Source organism: Pristis pectinata, chromosome 11 (genome assembly GCF_009764475.1).
Source record: "Pristis pectinata isolate sPriPec2 chromosome 11, sPriPec2.1.pri, whole genome shotgun sequence".
NCBI classification, from domain to species: domain Eukaryota; kingdom Metazoa; phylum Chordata; class Chondrichthyes; order Rhinopristiformes; family Pristidae; genus Pristis; species Pristis pectinata.
The window spans coordinates 35,305,894-35,324,845 of record NC_067415.1 but is presented as its reverse complement, the minus strand read 5'-3'; the positions used below and the strand labels follow the sequence as shown (position 1 = coordinate 35,324,845).

The 18,952-nt window shown below is 42.0% G+C and overlaps 1 protein-coding gene across 1 annotated transcript in view; it reads left to right on the top strand.

Annotated features, from left to right (window-relative positions):
- LOC127575971 (E3 ubiquitin-protein ligase SH3RF3-like) overlaps positions 1 to 18,952 on the top strand; it is a 243,699-nt gene that overhangs the window by 194,820 nt on the left and 29,927 nt on the right. Inside the window, exons 7-8 of the mRNA XM_052026276.1 lie at positions 7,398 to 7,751; positions 17,336 to 17,442. Coding sequence (XP_051882236.1) covers positions 7,398 to 7,751; positions 17,336 to 17,442 — 461 coding nt within the window. The remainder of the gene's footprint in view (positions 1 to 7,397; positions 7,752 to 17,335; positions 17,443 to 18,952) is intronic.

The window sequence follows — 18,952 nt, the reverse complement described above, 5'->3', positions numbered from 1 at the left end:
CGGTTCCCTTATACGTTGAGATGGACTTTTGACCTCACAATCTACCTTGTTGTGACCTTGCACCTTATTGTCTACCTGCAATGCACTTCCCTGTAGCTGTGACACTTTACTCTTTTTTTTACCTGTACTACCTCAATGCACTCTGTACTAATTCAATGTATCTGCATTGTGTAATGAATTGATCTGTACGAACGGTATGCAAGACAAGTTTTTCACTGTACCTCGGTACAAGTGACAATAATAAACTAATACCAATACCAAAATAAGTTTTTCTTTGATATCGTAATATTCCATTCCCACATCCCAAATAGTGAAAATAATTTTCAGAAAGAAAGCAAAGTTTCAATGAAATTTCTCACTTGATGTGTTGATTTGCCTGTATTGGTAGGAATGAACGATTGGTTATACACGGCTGTTTAATGGCCTTGTATGTAACTTTGATTTTCTGTGTTTGTTGACCTTTGTTAATCTTAAGGAAGAGTTGTAAAATTCAGCAGTGGAAAAGTGGACTCTGGCTGGGCACAGCAAAATCTTCTACATTAGAACAAAATGCCAGTCTCCATAGACAGAGGGATATAGCAGACTGTGATAACTTATTTTATGTGACACAGCCCAAAGCTATTTATATTCCTTTTCCATTGAGTGCTGATGGTACTGAGGTTCTGGAAGAACCTTTCCATTCTTACTTTCAGGTATTTCTAGCCTCTAATGTTGTGCCTCAGTTATGTTCAAATACTGTCAACAACATCAGAGCCCCTGTAGGTGGCAGGTTTTAATACAAAGTAAACATAATTTAGGCCATTTTTCTTATGAATAAAATAAAATGTAACTGCCTTTCATTCTGATTCATTGTTGGAAATATTTAATAATCATTTTAGTCATTAATCATCATTAATCTATCAACTACATCCCCAGAAGGATGACTGTTGGCTCTTCCTGCTCCTGGAGTTTCTCGATCTTATCTTTCCAGTCTCTCTTTATATTATCTGGGACACTGCTGCTGAAAATATTCAAGCCAGGAGTTCATTCATCAACTGTCCGAATACATTGTGCTGTTTATACTGTTGGGTTTCAAGTATGTTCAGGCTGGGCCCAGCCAGGAAATTCTCAGAACCTCTGCACTCTTCTCATTATGGAGGTTAGAATAGATAGATCTGTAAAGAGGCAAGTCTCTACCTAGCTACCTCTGTCACTTTGCCCCGCATCCATTTCCATCCTGATGTCCTTCTCTGTCTTCCTCTTCTGCATTTAGGTTTCTTTGGCCTCCTGTCCATTTCCTGCCCTTTTGCCCTGCCACTGCCAAAACCCTGCCACCTCTCTGCCACCACCTTTCTTGAAACATCTCATACAACTTAACTATTTGTTACCCCTCTTAATATCCATACATTTCTTCTTATATTTCTCCAAAATGACTTGAGATAATTTTCAACTTTAAAAGTGGTGTTTTCAATCGTTATTTTTAAATAAGCAGAAATTAAACTATTAGAAAGAATTAAAAACACACATTTTGTTGATATTTATAGGATCGATGGGGAGATCTCTACTCTGTTTCTGCTATAGAATCATATATGTTTATTGCACGACAATAGACCAGTTTGACTTGATGTTCACTGAGCCCTATGATTGCGTTGGGTAGAAAAGTTATGAATGGGCAAACCAGAGATACGGATTTCTCAAAACACCCTGGTTTTAAGTGTAACATGTCCTTCAAAATTTTCTCCTGGCTTCCACTCTGACATGATCCAAAAGCATGGTCAAAGAGAAAGGCTTTCAATTGGGTGTTAAAAGAGGAAAGATAAATAAAAAGATTTAGGGAGGGAATTCCTGGTTGCAAGCTGTTGGCAGCTGTAGGCCCAAACACTGCCAACGGACAGTGGTTAAAATCAGGGATGCAAGAAAAGTCAGAACTAAAGGAATGCACAGACTTCAAAAGATTGTGGAGCTGAAAGTTAAAGAGATAGGGAGGATAAGATTTTGGATGGATTCTAAGAGGAGGATAAAACTTTAAAATCATGGCATTGCTCGACCAAATGCCAAATATCACAGAAGGATGGAAATTGGTATATGTTAGAATACAGGCATCAGAGTTTCAGATAAACACAAGTCTATTTTATGTGTAGGATGGAAGATCAGCCAGAGAAACATTGGAAGGTTATGTCTAAAAATTTTTAAAAAGTACAGAAGGGTTTCAGCTTTGGATGAGTTGAGGCAGGAGCAGATGAGTCTTGGCGATAGAGCACATATACGCTAAGAAGCTCATCTCTTGGTCAAATATAACACTAAGATTGCAAAAGTTCAGCTTCAGACGGTGACCAGAGAAAAGCATAAAGTCAGTCGTCAGGAATCTGAATTCAAACAAAGAGAAAGGCTTCAGTCTTTACAATATGGGAAAAGAATTTGTTCATCCAGTAATGGATGTTGGATAACCAGAGTGACAAATTGGAGACATTGGTCTAAATAGTGGATTATGTCCCACTATTTTCTTGGCATGAGAGGATCCAAGATGGATCGTTGAGTGACAGAATGGCAGCTGCGATATTATCTGATAGGATTAACACCATGCTGGATATTGAACCTGATGTTCCCATTGCGACTCGTGCTCACGCTGGTCATGTTTTTAATGTCTGTCATAGATTTGATGATGCCACTTTCTGTTTTGCAGCATTTTAAATCCCATGTGGATATATTGCCGCTGCTCTGTATTCATTACTCATCGATCCCAGCAGGACCATGTTTTAATGGAGATGTTTGCTGTTTAGTGTCGCTATTTAAAGGGCCACTCACAATTTTCACAGGCTGTCCTCAAATTCTGAAGGCAAACATTTCAGCTTCAAGGCTCCACTCATTCCTGCCACAGTCTGTACAGAATCCTTCCACACTCGGGTATGGAAACTGGGATGACTCTGCCCTTGCGTAACATTAAGGAAGAGGACATAGAGGACAGGCATTGAAGGCATGTAAGGGGACCTCGAGAAAGGAGGACTCCTAGTGCCCATGCCCTTGTGCAAGATCTTCAGACAAGCACCCTCATTCATTGCATCTTTCTGAACATGTGTGGGCTTGGGTTCACTAGAGCAGCCATCACACAGACATGTGACCTCCTTGTGAAGACTTACGGACTTGAACTGTTCAAGTCTCCCTAGAGAAGTGAAAGTCACAGAAACATAACTTCCTCACCTCTGGATCCTTCCTGTCAGTTGCCACAGCCCTCCAAAATACTGAACAGATTTCGGCCTACTGCTGCTTTAGAAAGATTTCAGATGTAGTCTACTCTCACAGGAGTGACTGCGTTCTTTTCAACTTTGGCAAAGAGTAGATGGCTCATTCTCTGGCATAAATGATCTCCCAAAGGTACAAGATGTCATAGACTGCACTCATTAAGGCACCCATTAATAACCTTGCTTCCACTCCCTGGATGACCAGGTAGGAGTCAACCGTGAGAAGAAGAACGTGGTGGCCAAAGCCACCTCCCCAGGCAACTCAGTGCTCCTTTGTTTTTCACCAGTCTGACCAGCCACCTTTATTTGAAGGGGAGAATCATCTTCCTATCTTGAGACAATTGTCTTTTGCAATGGCCTCTCACATAAATAAAGGTGCCAGAGTGTCAAGCAAAGCCAAGACACATTGGGAGCCATGCTATAATATGCAGGCCAGTGGAGAATTCAGTAGTTGTGATGAAGAAATTGAAGATTGGTGTCTCTCCATAATTTGAGAGGGGCACTTTTCATTACTCGCCCAACTTGTTGTGGTTTGCCTCATGCTATTTAAGTCAGCTAGGGACAGCACAGTGGTGAGCAGTTAGTGCTACTGCATCACAGTTCCAGAGACCTAGATGCTGTCTGTGTTGAGACCACATGTTCTCCCTGTGCTTGCGTGGGTTTCCCCTAAATGTTCCTGTTCCCTGCCACATACTGAAGGCATGCTGGTTGGTAGAAGGACCGGCTGCTGGAGAATCGGGGGGAGTGTGTTGGAGATGCAAGAGTGTAGTTGGAATTAGTGTAGATTGGTGTTTTATGGTCACTTCAGAAATGGTGGACCGAAGGATCTGTTTCCGTTTTCTACATCTCTATGACTTAAACAGTGGAGCAGAGGAAGTGCAAGAGGAGAGCCCGAGAAGGAGCAGACTGCTAGCACACAACCCTCTCAGCTAATGTTGGGAGAGGAGGGCAATGTTTTAAGGCGCCAGAGGTAGAGAGTCTATAGGGCTGTGGGACAGCAGCTAATGGGCCACCAATTCCCCTAGCCCATTGTCACGAGCCTTCCTAATGACCCCACCCAAAATTTAGTAGACTTAGTGTGGAACTTGTTGAGCCTTCATGGGACCACCTTCCAGAAGCTCTGGATACCCTTTATGTTCAGATTAACAATATGTGGTAAAGAATAAAATGTCTTAATTCACAATTATAATCTTTCAACTGATTTAACAGGAACAATAGACTTTAGCACAGACCCTGACTTTAAAATTTACCTTATGCAAATACGTGCCATGTAGAAGAATTCTACCAAATGTTATCTCAACTTTTAGACTTCTTTAAGCTGCCATCCACAGCAGCTTTATTCAAATTTTGTCTCAAAGCCACCAGCCATAAAAATCTAAACAGTCACAATGCTAACCTCTTTCTTGTAATGCATTTGCAGGGCCTACTCTGCAGGCAATGAATTTCTGAGGTTTGGAGACTTTACCTTGCCATGATAAGTCATCTTGTCTTGAGATGATGTGAGCTCTAATATTGGTAATGTCATTAGGTCTTATAGGCTGCCTTCTGTTGTAATGCATTAAATAAATGACTATCCTCCAGTGCCACCTGCTCACTTATAATCATCATCAATGATCTGAAGCTACTGTAAAGAACATTTAAGGCATTGCATTTCATCATCAAAGTCTATGTGTTACCAAAACCAGGAATGAAAGCTCACTGTGAAATGTCCGTGAAATAACATTGCAAGCTGTATTATCAGCTTTGTCAGATGATGCAATAGAAATGTAGGTAGAATTCGATAAAGCATCACTCAAGGAATAGAGAAAGGACAGGGCAAGTGCTGTGATACCTGTCAGGTTTCTTAATGGTTTTCCGAAACAATCAACAGTGAGATACAAGTGTGTGTGATTCATGGTCAGTGTGCTGAAATGTAATTTCTTTGCTGCTTGTTTCATTCAAAGGGATGCACTCTCTGCTGTGACTGAATTTCCACATTCTTGGAAATCCTGGTTCTTTATAATTTCTCCTCCCTTTTTGGTTCTATGAACTATGATGCCACTCCTTCCCTGTGGCTGTACCCAGGCTTGTGGAAGGCTGATCTGTTTCGACATCAGATGGCCATGATGGAGATCCATGAATGGCTCTTTTCATGACAGGGCCAGTTTCAGCCTGCTGTATCCCACTGGAATTGGGTGCAATTTGGAGATGCAAGCTGGGGAATGCCTGGAAAGACGTATGAAAACCAGTACGGGAAAGAGAAATGCTAAATCTTGAGGGAGGTGAGCACAGCTACTTGACTCAGATCTTCAGCTGACCATTGCTGTAAACATCTGCATGCCATGCAGTTGTTGTGCAGTTGCATGCTGCACTAGGGAATCCCTCAGACACTGCTGCTCACGGCCTGTACCTCTGCTCCTGCATAATGGTCTATGCTGGCAGAGCAGAAGCCTGTTCACAAGTGGCATCTAGCAAAGCTCCAGTGGATGCAATTGAGTCTAACAATTTTGTTTTTTTGTTGATCTAACTGTACCTGTGCTTACGTGGAAGCGACAAAGAAATCCATGAAGTCATATATCTATCCTCAGCTGTCAGGTTTGTACTCTGGAGGCTTGAAGTGGCCAAGATTTGGAATGGATTTCTGTGTGGTCTCCACATGCTGTGGCTATCCGGCAGGTTATGACTCTTAGCATCTTGTTATGAATCATCTCCAACTTTCTCTTATGTACTTCTCTTACATGTTGCTCATCTGTGTCGTCTTGGCTAGAACTGCCGTGCCATCATGCCCTCTGGCCAGACTCAGACCACCTCCACTTCTGATATGGTCTGAGTGCAGCCCACTAATCCCAAGTGCCTCTCCTCATGAACCACTAAGCACTGGTCTGGATTCTGGCTGCCCATCTCCCATGGTGGCTGTGTCTGAATTGGTGCAATGTGGAGTTGGACACACAGTGCACTTGGCTACATCAGGGTCACTTTGAATTTACAGACTCTTCACTGTCGAAGTGCTCATCTGGGTGCTACACTGGTGTCACTGTCTTTTCTCTCTTCCTCTCGCTCCTGTAAGAGACCTGCATCCCTCCTGTGTCTTTCCACACTTGTTGTTGCTGCAGTGACAGAAAGAGAAGCACATATGTGTGGAGGTTGATATGTAGAAACCAGAAACAGACACGTGATCAGCTGAGGAAAGGCCAGTTATGTGAATGAGAGATGACAGAGCATCATAGAGAAACACATTTGGTCCTATACGGCAATGCAAAAATTTGTGGCTGGCCCACACCCATTAGGGAGTGCACACTGACTTCCAAGTGTGTCAATTCACCTGACTGAGAGGACAGCCTGTGATTCCTGGCAGCCTGAGCCTGCAAAAAAAAACTCAACATGTTTGTGGCTGCTTGTTGTTGCAGGTTGTATGAATGAGATGCATCATGTGTACATATATTTGTGGCTACATGAGTACATCTGCTAGGATGAGTGAATCCATTTGTGTTAATGTAGCACTATGCTGTTGCTATTATGTAAAGAGCAGAGTTGTTTTAAGCATGACATGCCACCTTAATCTACCCAGTCAAGTAATGAAATTTCTTGTGGCACTGATCCATATCCTTTGCAATGGGAGAATGTGCTGATTGTTGTTTTAACACCAAGTCCCAGGCCCTTCCCAAAGCAGTCTGGTCAGGTTACCTCACTCCCCCTACACAAAGCAAATTCCTTCCTCCTTCAGTTGCTTTCACCAGGACTTCCACATTTCTGCCTGCGAACTCCAGGGCTTGCTCCCCTGTCTCAGTGTTCTCTCTGTATTGCATTGTCACAATAAAAAGCATTTAAAATGGGTGAAGATACATAGCCTTTTTGACAGGTTTTACTGATTGACTCGCCTCCATGGATTAGCCTCTACCGCAAGTCCCATCTTGACTAAAACCAGATGTGAAAGAATTGGGTTTGGGTTTAAAGTGTAAAAGTTTTTAAATTTTCACCACAGCCAAACCATTTATTTTGTTGCAGATGAGGGTGGGGAGGTCAGATTACCCCTGTTGTGTGTGTGCATGCCTTTTGTTTGAACAATTCAAGACCTTCTTCCACCATGCCTCATATGTCCCTCTGCTTCAAACTCCCTTGACTATGAAGAAGCACATTGACTTGCTCAATAATAACATTTTTAATGATCTTTAATGACTTTTACTTATTTATTTCACACAGCTTAATTCTACTGCAAAACAACTGATTGAGATGGATAAAAAGTGTCTGCCAGTTGCACAGAACAGTGATGTAGCTCCATCAGCTGCTACCAGTGCAGGTGCCAGCCCAGCATCGAGCTCTCCCTTAAACAGTGCCGGGGCTGCCTGCGCTGTTCACAGACGTATCGATGGCAAGAAAAATGCAAAGAAACGGCACTCCTTCACTTCGTTCAGCATGTCACACAAGTCTTCCCAAGCTGTCAACAACAGGCACTCCATGGAAATCAGTGCACCAGTGCTCATCAGTTCCAGTGATCCCAGAGCTATTGCCAAGATTGGAGAAGTTCCACCTTTGTCATCTAGTGCTCCAACCCAGGTAAAATCATCTTAAGAAAAAGATACATAAAGAAATACAGATAGAAGACTAATATACATGGAATAAAATCATAATGCAAGTTTATTTAAAAAAAACTACTTTACAAACTTAAAGCAATGGAACACAAAAATCTTACTAATGTGTTTTCTTATCACAGAGAGCAGGTGGCTGTCTATTCTTTGTACAGTTTTGTTAATTGGCTAGTTCTTGCTTGCGTAATTACACGAATGCTTTAAGATGCAATCAATCAAAATCAATTTTTTAATTTCTATCATACATAAAGGCAGAGCCCAAGAAATTCTTTCATATGAGCCAATATTTATGTGTGGTAAAGAATTTAATCAAAAACTTGATTAATAAATGTGATTGCTTACTTATTGTGTGTTTTTTGTAGAATATGAAATCTGTTCCAGGTCCTCAATGCATGTCCACTTAACTGCATGTACACTCAAATGCATCCAGTCATTTGCAGCTCTGTCAAACAGATTCCAGTGAACATTATGACATTGTGCAAATCTTTTTCTCCATTTGTGATCCTGGCCCGACTGTAACCAAAACCAAACCCCCTCCAGCAACCAATTGCTTCTAAAACGTATCTTTACCAATGCCCTCATGTCACCCGGGGGTCCCAACCACACCTCATGCCAGCTGAAACTCTGACATTCCCTCCCAGCTTCTCTCGGCTGTTGCCCCCACTCCACCTCCATGACGTATGACCCACAGTCTGCAACTTCCCTGAGTTCCTCTGTGCTTTGAGGAAATGGAGCAATTTTTGGGCCAGGAAGTATCTACAAGATGCCTGGACAAGGTCTCACTTCTGTAAAGATCTGGCTCCTTTGTTGGAGAGTTAGTAGAAATATTGGTTGTAGTTTCTCAGAATTCCTTTGACTCTGGAAAGATCCTGGTGGATGGGATTAGCAATGTGCCACTACTTTTCAAGAAAGAAGGGAGAGAAAAAACAGAGAGCTCTAGGTTAGCCAAACATCTGTTGTTGGAAAGATGCTGGAGTTTACTGTTAAGGAGGTAGTAAAAGGACACTGAGAAAATCATGACGTTATTTTATTGAAGTAGATAAAGAGGAATCTGTGGATACCATGTATTTAGAATTTCCAAAAGGTAGCCGATAAGATGCCACTTACAAGTTTGCTCCACAAAATAAGAGCTCATGATATTGAGGATAACTGCTTATTTCAGGTTGGCAAGCTGTAACTTGGGGATGTCACAGGGATCAGTGTTGGGGCCTCAGCTACAAATAAGTTATACTGATGACTTAGAATGAAGAAACCAAGTATGTAGGTGGGAGAGAACGTTATGAGAATGCTAGAAACTGGATCTGTTTGCGCCTTTTTTTAAAAATGCATAATTCACACATAGAAATGTTGTGCACATATTTTTAAGTGCTTGCACCCATTTCCTGTTGAAGCCCACCCATCGAGAAATTTGAACAGGCATTTCCTGTTGCAAATCAGCCTAATGCAGTTTTCATATCTCCATCGTATTTTATGCTAATGACGCTATTTAAACTTGGAAATTGTATCAAAAGGTCACAACCTGTGGCCTTTACAAATAACTCGCAATAAAATGAGGAATACATCATACTGAAAGGGATGAACTATGCATGAAATAAAGTACACCACCGAGTGTGTGCCATTGTTGGAACTGGTAGCACCTACTCCACATGTTGACAGACCTCCTAGATCCTACAGCCTCAATCTTCACCTCGTATTGAAGGTGACAGAAGCTGCTGTCTCCCCCTCTCTTTGCTTCACTACACAGTTCTCCCCATCTCAGAGAAATGATGGTGTATGAAAGCAATGAGAGAAACCATAGCATCCTAATGGTTTGTCAACATATGAACCAGGTGCCCAGCACCTGTGCCGGCCAGGTGTAGTGCTGAGTGGCTGCAACACTTGGCCAGGCCAACCCAACACCAGTAACACCACTCTCTGTGTATCATGCGATACTTACCTGTTAGGCCGATTTCAGTCGTGCTCTCATTCCTGGGAACACATCCTGAGTGCAAGGTGAAGCATCAATGTATAGGATTTTAGGGGGATTGACGGGACAGATGCCAAGGGGATGTTTCCTCTGGTAGAGGAATATAGTACTGGGGGCATTGTCTCAGGATAATGGGAAGCCCACTTAAAACTGGGAGGAGGAGGAATTTCTTCTCTGAGGAATAAGAATCTTTTGGATTTTCTATCTTGAAAAAGCTGGGATACTGAGTTATTAAGTTAATTTTAATTAGATCTAATTTTTTGGACTAAGGTAATGGTGATCATTCAGAAAAGTGGAGTTAAGGACTATGATCTTATTCTGTGGCAGAGCAGACATGTCCCCATGTGGTTCCAGTTCCTCACTGTCTTATTAAGATTAATACAGAGCACTTTGTCCTACAGCATTCTTCTTTTTCATCAACTCATATTTCTGGAGGCACATTATGATATTCTGCCCCACTGATGTCATGAAAACTGTAGAATTATAAGCAGTATGACCTATCTTATTTAATTTTATAAAGACAAGAATTTTGAATTCATGTCCAATTTCTGATTGCCTGCAAGACCAGTTGTAAAGCAGATTAACAAGGGATAGAGGAGAATAATTGTGAAGTGCTTGCTATGACTTTAGGATTACTTCAAGCTTCACTAGAACATATTTCCTCCCAGTTCAAGGTTCTCAGATTTAACAGGATTTATCATGATGAGTCATGGAGTCATTCGGCACAGAAACAGGCTCTTTGGCCCACCCTGTCCAGACAGCCATCAAGTACCCATCTATGCCAATACCATTTACCAGCACTTGGTCTGTAGCCTTCTATGCCTTGGCATATGGGGAACAAACAATCATGCTGGATTGCATGTCCAGCAGTGTAGATTTCGAATTTGCTGCTAAAAATTACTTTGTAAGATTCATCATATTTCAGGCTCAAAAAGGTTCTGTGCAGTTGTTTGTTACTGTGAATGGGAAGTAAAACAATTGCTGTCATCCAACAGCCTTTATGGGTTAGCTGGAGTTAATATAGCCTGTACTTGCCTCATAGCTGTTGTATTTATATATAGCCTGGACTTTTCTCATTGCTGCTGACATGTTCTGCCATAAATTTGGCAAAATGTATTGGAAAGCTATTTATGCCTATCTGGTAAAGTTACAACAGTTCAGTAGAGGAAGCTCTGAGGAAGTTTTCAACCCTGGCAACATGTGATTTATCATACATTAACCTTTTGTTTGAGGCAATGAAATTAATAAAGGTTTGAAGAATGTGACCAATTTGTTGTTAGGAAAGGCTATTTGACAAATTTCATCCAGGGAAATTAAGTTGCTTATTTATAAAAGTTTTTTTTTTCTTATTTGTCACATAATAGCAACCAGTTACAGTCATCTAGTTCGTCTAAGCCAAATGGATTTGAAGGAAAGTTTGATTAAAGAGGTATGCCTCAAAGGAGGATGGGGGTTTGGGGAGGATAGGGGTTTGGAAAGGCTAAGGTGTTTCACATTGTGGGTCCTGGGTTACTAAAATGACAGCTGTGTGAGGCAGAAACAAGAAAACAGAGAGGAAAGATGGTTATTAGGCTTGATTTAGAAGATTGTAGAACCATAGGAATTTCCACAGAAAAAGATTGGTGAGCTCACAAAGGAACTTAAAACACAGATATGAAATTTAAAATCTGTCAAATGTGGGATGAGGAGCCAATGTCTTCTAGTGTTCAACATGTTTCAACATGTTCCTTACAAACAGAAAGATAATCTCCGATAGGATTTAATCAATCTGTCAACATGTATTTATGTGCCAAGTAGTAAATTTAATTCACAAATGGTCATTGATGACAGTGGCTTTCTGAGTATTGTTGAAAAATATTGAACACAGAAAAATATGCAATTGCTTCTCTGCTGTCAGTTTTGTTTTACAAATTCTCAACTTTTGGAAGGTGTGAATAATTTTTCACACATGAAACTCTTTGGATTACATCAACTTGCAGGTATTTCATACTGGGTGAGTTTTGGGAAATGGATTGCTAAATAAACAAAACACTAACAACAGAATTTTTCTTGACTTTGAAGTGCCATCTCAGTACTAAAGTTAGAATGGCAAAACCTTGTCAGTATTTTAAAAAAATCTCTTGTACCTCAATTAAGTTCTGACTCAAAAGCACTAGCATACAAGCATGCAAAGCACATTCCAAAAATCTACTGGTTTATTTCAGAAATAATGGTAGAATTTTGGAACAGAAATGTATAATTCTGTTTCAAAATGTCTAGGGTATTTATTTGGAGATGATGCTATGTCCTATTAATCACTGTATAATCAACAACAATTTTCACCTTTATAGCACTTTTATTCCAAGGTCCTTCATTAGGAAGGAGTTATTATTAAACAAGAAGTAGGGAAGGTGACCAATGAGATAACTTTAGTGGAGGAGTTTAAAGGTGGGGAGGTGACATCACCAGAGACTTAAAAACAGTTGCAAATCTGTGGAAAGGACAATCAGCTGGGTCACCATTGAAAGTTAAAATAAACCCCTGTGGAAAGGTTATGCATGACAAAGGGGTTTGAAGCATTCCAGACTGCAAGGCCTTGATTGTCAAAGAGCTCATCAAAAATGTCTTGAGGTATGGGGAAGGAAACTCAGAACTGGTTGAAATTGGAGGATTTGAAGGTAATAGTAAGAATGTAGGCTGGACAACTTGGCTGAGAAGAAATGGTCAAGACCCAAGACCGTAAGTGAGGATTTTGAGATGGATATTTTGGAGAGCTGAGGAGTCAGAGAAGGCCGGTGAGGAGTTGAAGAAGCCATTGATGTGACTTAAAATCAAAATGCTGCAGATGCTGAAACATCTGAAACAAAAGCAGAAAATGCCAGAGACACTCAGCAAGTCAAGCAACATCTGCAGAAAGAGAAAAACAGTTAACATTTCAAGTTGAAGACCCTTCCTGAGTATTGTGGAAGAGAGAAAAAGCTACTCTTAAGTTGCAGAAAAGATGGGGGAATGGATAGAATAAACTGAATATCTGTGTTAGGTTCAGGCCAGAATTGCCGTGGAGATGAGTTGTTAATGGGTCAGTGGGAGGGTGATGAAGAAGTGTGATATGTTGCAAATAGGGTGTGCTAATGGCAAGTGGAAATAAACTGAACTAATGTCATAGATAATAACTTACAGCAAAAATAGCCAATTCTGACATAGAGAAAACAAGTTATTTGAATTTGTTGAATCTGATGTTGAGTCAGAAGGCTGCAAAGTGTCAGCTGGAAGATCTTGAGTTGGGCCACATTTAAACAGTGCAGGAGGTCAGAGTGGGAGCAAAATTAAAGTGCTGAGAACATAGATCACAGATCACCCCTGTGGACTGAATGTGCCTTTTGGGTGAGGTGTGGATGGGAATGGATGTCATTACACATGATGTAACATGACGTGATGATACACAAGATGAAACAGATGATTATATTGATGAAAAGAACAGTTGTGGAGAGAGGAGTAGGGAACCTGAAGTACTCAATTGCATTCCCAATTGCATTGTTGAAATGGGAAAATATTGAAATGTGAAACGGGACTGATTTGACTTTAGCCTCCTTAGCCAATGGAGACCACAATAACTGATAGAGTAATGTTCCATTTGAAAGCATTGCTTCAGTGCTGCACTGGACTGAGAGACTAGATTTTTATACCTGAATCCCAGCATTTTGCTTTACAGGCAAAAGCAGGAGTTTATGTCTAGAAATTATTTCACACGCCACTGGCTTCTTCAATGCTACATGATGAAAAATCAATGTTTTCCTGAAAGGAACAAGATAACGATTTTTTCTGTGAATGGTGCCATAGCAGAATTAGACTGTAGGGATATCTTCTGTGTAGTGACATCAGTCCTTATTGTAGTGCTTGTTTGAAGCTTAGCTAAGAGAGAGGAGGTCATGTTGATTTAAAGAAGACTGGTCTTTGGGCAGGCACAGCTCAACCAGGTTTTTGTAATACCCTATGCAGTATAGTGCTGCCATTTATAGGGCCACCCACATATGTTGACTTCTGCAGTTTGCCACCTTTTCCACATTTAAACCCTCCTTTACCATGGGTGCTTCTGTGTTGGTCCTGTTAATTGTGCTGCATTACTGGGAGCTGCAAGACAGGCATTGAAGAACTGTGGATGTGATTGGGGACCGTGGGAGAAGAGCTCAAGTCCACTGTCAGTATTCTAGAGCATACAAGGTCCCAAGCTCCTTCCTTGAATTTTCCCATTAGTGAAGCACCAGGAGGCTGCAGTTTTCCAAGTCATTCATGACCCATCTCCATGGGTGAACAGATTTGTTGAGAAATCCTTAAAAAATTGGCAGTGCAGTTATAATATGAGATAAAGCAGACTTCTCCCTGCATTGAGTCTACAATAAGAGGTCATAGATAAAAGATGGAAAGGGAATGCAAGAGGAACTTCTTTACACAGAGTCGTGGACCATCTCCAGCCTCTTACCTGTGCCAAGAATGATCTGCTGTTCAGATTCTGTTGCACTTGATTCCCTCGCTTCCAGATCATTCCAGTTGGTGGTGGCTGACCTACACCATCTGTCATGGTTTGGGAGGTCATCTATGCACTCTACCCACGAAAATGAAATTCCTGTACTTTTTCTTCGCCTGAGAACAAGAGGCTGGGCAGATGTGTGCACCTGCTGTAGTTGTTGGCTTCGAGTGGTGCAGATGGTGAAAGACTACACTCATGCTGCACACCCACCTCCCCTTCTGAACCCAGAGCTCTTCATGACTCATGCAGGCTTCCAGTCCTTGAATGCATTGCAAGAAGAAATTTCTCATGGTCGATACTGTTTATCCAGGGTGCCTGCATGATTCATCCAGTCTTCGGCAATCCACCTTGCCTAGTATATTTCAGGGCCAGCACTGTGCTGAGATTTTGATCCGGGGGTAAGCACAATATCCTCCTCCTTGGCTTCTGACTCCAGTCCATGCTCCAGCAATTCCAGCCGAGTACGGCTACAAAGGAAACTTGAGGGGAAAAGAGGGAGGGGAGTGGAGGAAGATTGTGTGCAACTGCATGTGTTTTGTGGGAGTGAGGGGTGGTGTGTTGAGGGGGGGAGTGTCTGCCCACCTCCTCTGAGTGTGGAGGTGTGTGAGCCCCTGAGTGAGCATTGCAGTTAAAGGCTCCCTGTGAAGTTCAAGGTGTTAAAGCTCTCACCTGACATATCTTGCCCTCTTTTCTGACGTGGACCTCATTCACCAGGATCTGGAGGTCACTCGCAGAAAATCCCCACTTCTGACTCTTTCTGACCCAGGTCATGTCACTTGCAGAGAGGGGCCTGACTAAGTATGATTAGCCATGCTAAATTCAGTGTTAGTTACTGAAGACCCTGCTGTTCCCAGCATTAGGAAGCAATGTCAAGGGGAAATGTGCCTGTGTTGCTGCACTGAGATCATGATAGAAATCCTGACACATTGGCACTGGTCACCCATGCAAGGCAGTGTGAGATGGATTTCTAGGCAATATTTGCAATTTTCTTTTGTCCCAAAGCAATGTACTAGATATCAAGGAGAATCCTTGCTGGAGAAATTAGATGGCATTGGGAGTCTGTAGCAAAATTTCCCCATGGTTACAAGTTTCATAAGGGAAAGGACGGCCAACTGTATTGGTAAAACTTGTTAAGATGCACGTTAGTCCAAAGTTAGCACCTGATATTTCACTTCAAATATTGAATGATGATGCAAATGAAAAAGTGAAGAAAAAGAAAAGGATGAGCTGGATGTTTTGCCCCAGCGCTAATACCCGGCGTGTTCCCGCCAGAAGCCTGGGCTCTGGCGTGGGTCAGTCTGCAGCTGGCATCTCCCGCCCTGCCTCACGGGAACCAATGTTCAGCGCCGTCCTTCACAGACTTCCAGTTCTCGGGTAGGCAGTCCTGCCCTCAGTTTGTGTCGGGTCAATCCTGGTGCGAGTGGGGCCGTGTCCGTCCCAATGAACGGGAAGTATGGGCTCCCGGGGAAAGACAAGTCGTTTTGCAGTGCCTTAGTCCGTTTTAATTATGTAATTGATTTTAACTGCGCAGGTGTGTTTTTTCAGTTTTTCAAATGTAGAAATTTGTCAAAACAAGACCATTTTTAATTATTCAAAGTGTTACTGAACGATTTTGAATGTCGAGACGTTCAAAGGTCCCGAGCTCGACGCCAGCCTGAGAGCCTGGGCGGGGTTTCACCGGCGCCGGGGCTCTGAGTGCAGTTGAGGCGGGAGGCGGGACCCACGCAGGAACGACCAGTGTGGCCGAGGGACAGGCGGGGGAGGGATGAGGGAAAACCTGCCCTGTGTTGCTCCGCAGTAATCCACTGGAACTTCAGGGTGCAGTTGGCTGACTCTTTACAATGTAACACGGCTGAACTGTGCTGTGAGTTTTATGACTGGAAGTTGGTGCACAGCCTTTTTTGTTGCTGGAAACGGGCGCTATGCAGCACTAACGAATGACCCGCAAAGGCTTGGGTTGAGACGTGTATTTGCCCAGATTTGTGCATAAAATAACAACCTGCACAGTTCCCCCTGCAGCTGTTAAGCACGGGAAAGCGGCCAGAGTCTTAGACGACCTCTCTTCGTGATAGTGCAGCTGCAGAAGGAAAACAGGCGGGGGTGGGAAGTACAACACGCCTTCACTGTACCGGCTCTCCCCTTTGCGGTGATCCACTTGGATCCGAGTCCTTCCCATAGGTCCGTATGGGTTCATCGTTCTGATAGAGTTTACAGCAAATATCTTTGCTGTACATTATCAGAAAGGCTGCCGTAAACAGTAGGACACTCAGCGAAACTGAAGTATGCTGAGCAATAATATCAGAGGCTGACAGATGCAGGGAATAATACATTGATGGGACAATTCGCCTTGGCTCAACCAACCCATCAACATGTACCCTCATTGCAAGCAAAGAATTATTGTGACATTTACGTATTACATCTTTTTTTCTTGGTCAATCTACCCACTAATCTTACATGTTTACATAATTTCTATCTCAGCTACTCACTAAGTTTCACTTTCTCACGACTCTGTAAAGAAGTTTCTCTTGCATTCCCTTCCCATCTTTTATTTATGGCTTCTTAGCGAAGGGAGCGCTCTCGTTTATCTCTTATTCATAACATGCTGCCAAAGTTTGTTTTTTTTAAACTAAGGATTTCTCAGCCAAATGGCTAAATTTGTTTTTAGTTTGTGATATTGTTGGAGAGGCTCAATTCATGTCACAGTGAGTTAAGCTTCATTTTAATAAATGTTAAAAGAATCAGACTTCACCTTGAATGGAAATGTGTGTTTTGCAGAGTTTAAATGGCTGAACTTCTGAGTAGGTGCAACCAGTGGAAGTCTCATTGACTGGAAATCAATATAGGGAAATCATTAGACAGCACAGCAGTCTTCAGTATCTGCATTTACTACTTTGTATGTCCTATGCACAGGGTAAAAGTAACACTAAACTGGTGTGGCACTGCTGCTTTAACTGGACAATTTAGCCTTTTTAATTGTCAACCACCTAACTATCAAGTTCAAGAAACTCAAAGCAATAAATATTTAGAAGTAATGCCTATGATTTTTGTATTAAATCTGTGTGTCTGATCTGTTTTATAGGCTTCATCTCTTACTGCCAATGCAGTTGGTGGTGCAATGGGTCCAAGACTGGGGGCTGGCACAGGGGAACAAGGAACAGCACCAAAGACCCAATTACCGCTCAATATGTAAGTGATGATTTCTAATTAAAGTACTGTCATTTGAATATGGACAGCTGCAAGAACAGGGGAAAAATTGACTTCAGATAACATTTCATCCATGCATCATTCTCCTGCCCCATGAGGCCTCTTGATGGGAGCAGAACGGACAGTCACTTCAGGTGACACAGACCTTGAAATGAGGACCAGATACATTCATCCACTGTGCTTCTCATTTACCCATTCCTGTTATGCCAAACAACAGTTAACTAAATTGTAACAGTCAGGCAAAAGGATCTGCAAATAATTCTTAGTGGATGAATGATTATGGTTCCAAAATTAAACTTTGGTGGTAGATTTAGTGTGATTACATTGATAACCTGCCACATCTTATTTAATACTGAATGCATTTAAGTCTGTTGGCTTGCTGACTGCTAAATCTAACAAGGTATAAAAGGACAAGTAAATGTTATAGCTATTTTGTGGCACGGAGAGCAATAAATAGATATGGATTGATTGGATCAGATGGCCCATTTCTTGCTGGTTTAGTTTGCTGCCACCCGTGGTTCCCCCATGCCTCCCCTTGTTTGGAATCGTAGAATGAGTCAGCTTATAATTTGGCTTTAGATCTTACCACCAGCCCTATGTATCCATCTTGTCCACGCCCTGCAAGATCTTTCAGATATTTTTTCAGCTTTCTTTTGAATCCTGTAATTGAACCTGCCATTTTTACTATTCCTACAATCAATCCAGACTCTCAACATTTGCAGTATAAACATTTTTCCTCATCACTTTCAGTCCTTTTGCCAATATCTTCATTTTTGACCTCTCTGTCAATGGGAACAGTTTCTCTCTGTCTACTGCATCTGTCCCTTCATGATTTTAAATGTTCTGTAGGATCCCCTTGCAATCTCCGCTGCTCTAAGGGAAACAACACCAGCTTTTCTAGACTATCTACATAACAGGAGTCCCACCTTCCTAGATGCATTTTGGTAAATTCCTTTTGCATCCTTGCCTTTATGTCCTTACTAAAATGTGATACCCGGAACTTGACACAATAAACCATTACAGCAGCTTTTATGAAGGTTGATTGTGGATGTCATACAGAAAAATTATTGAGCTAACCCTGTACCTCTGAGTCCAGCAATGTGCTTTCAGCTGAGGCTGCACCTTTGGCAACACAATAAAGAGACTACATTCCCAAAGTGAGTTTGACAGCCGGAAAAGCTGGAGGAAGGGAGTTGCCTCCTGTCAAGGCTGTGATTTATTTTTAATAGTTTAAGACATGGAGTCAGACAGCATGGAAACAGGCCCTCCAACCCATCGAGTCCACTCCAACCATCAAGCTTCCATTTTATTTTTACCCCTAATCAATTTTATTCTCCCCACATTCCCATCATTTCCTCCCAGATTATACCATTCATCTACACTAGGGACAATTTACAGTGGCGAGCAACCTGCACTCATTTTTGAGATATGGGAAGAAACCAGAGCAGCCGGAGTAAAGCCACACTGTCACAGAGAGAAGGTGCAAACTCCA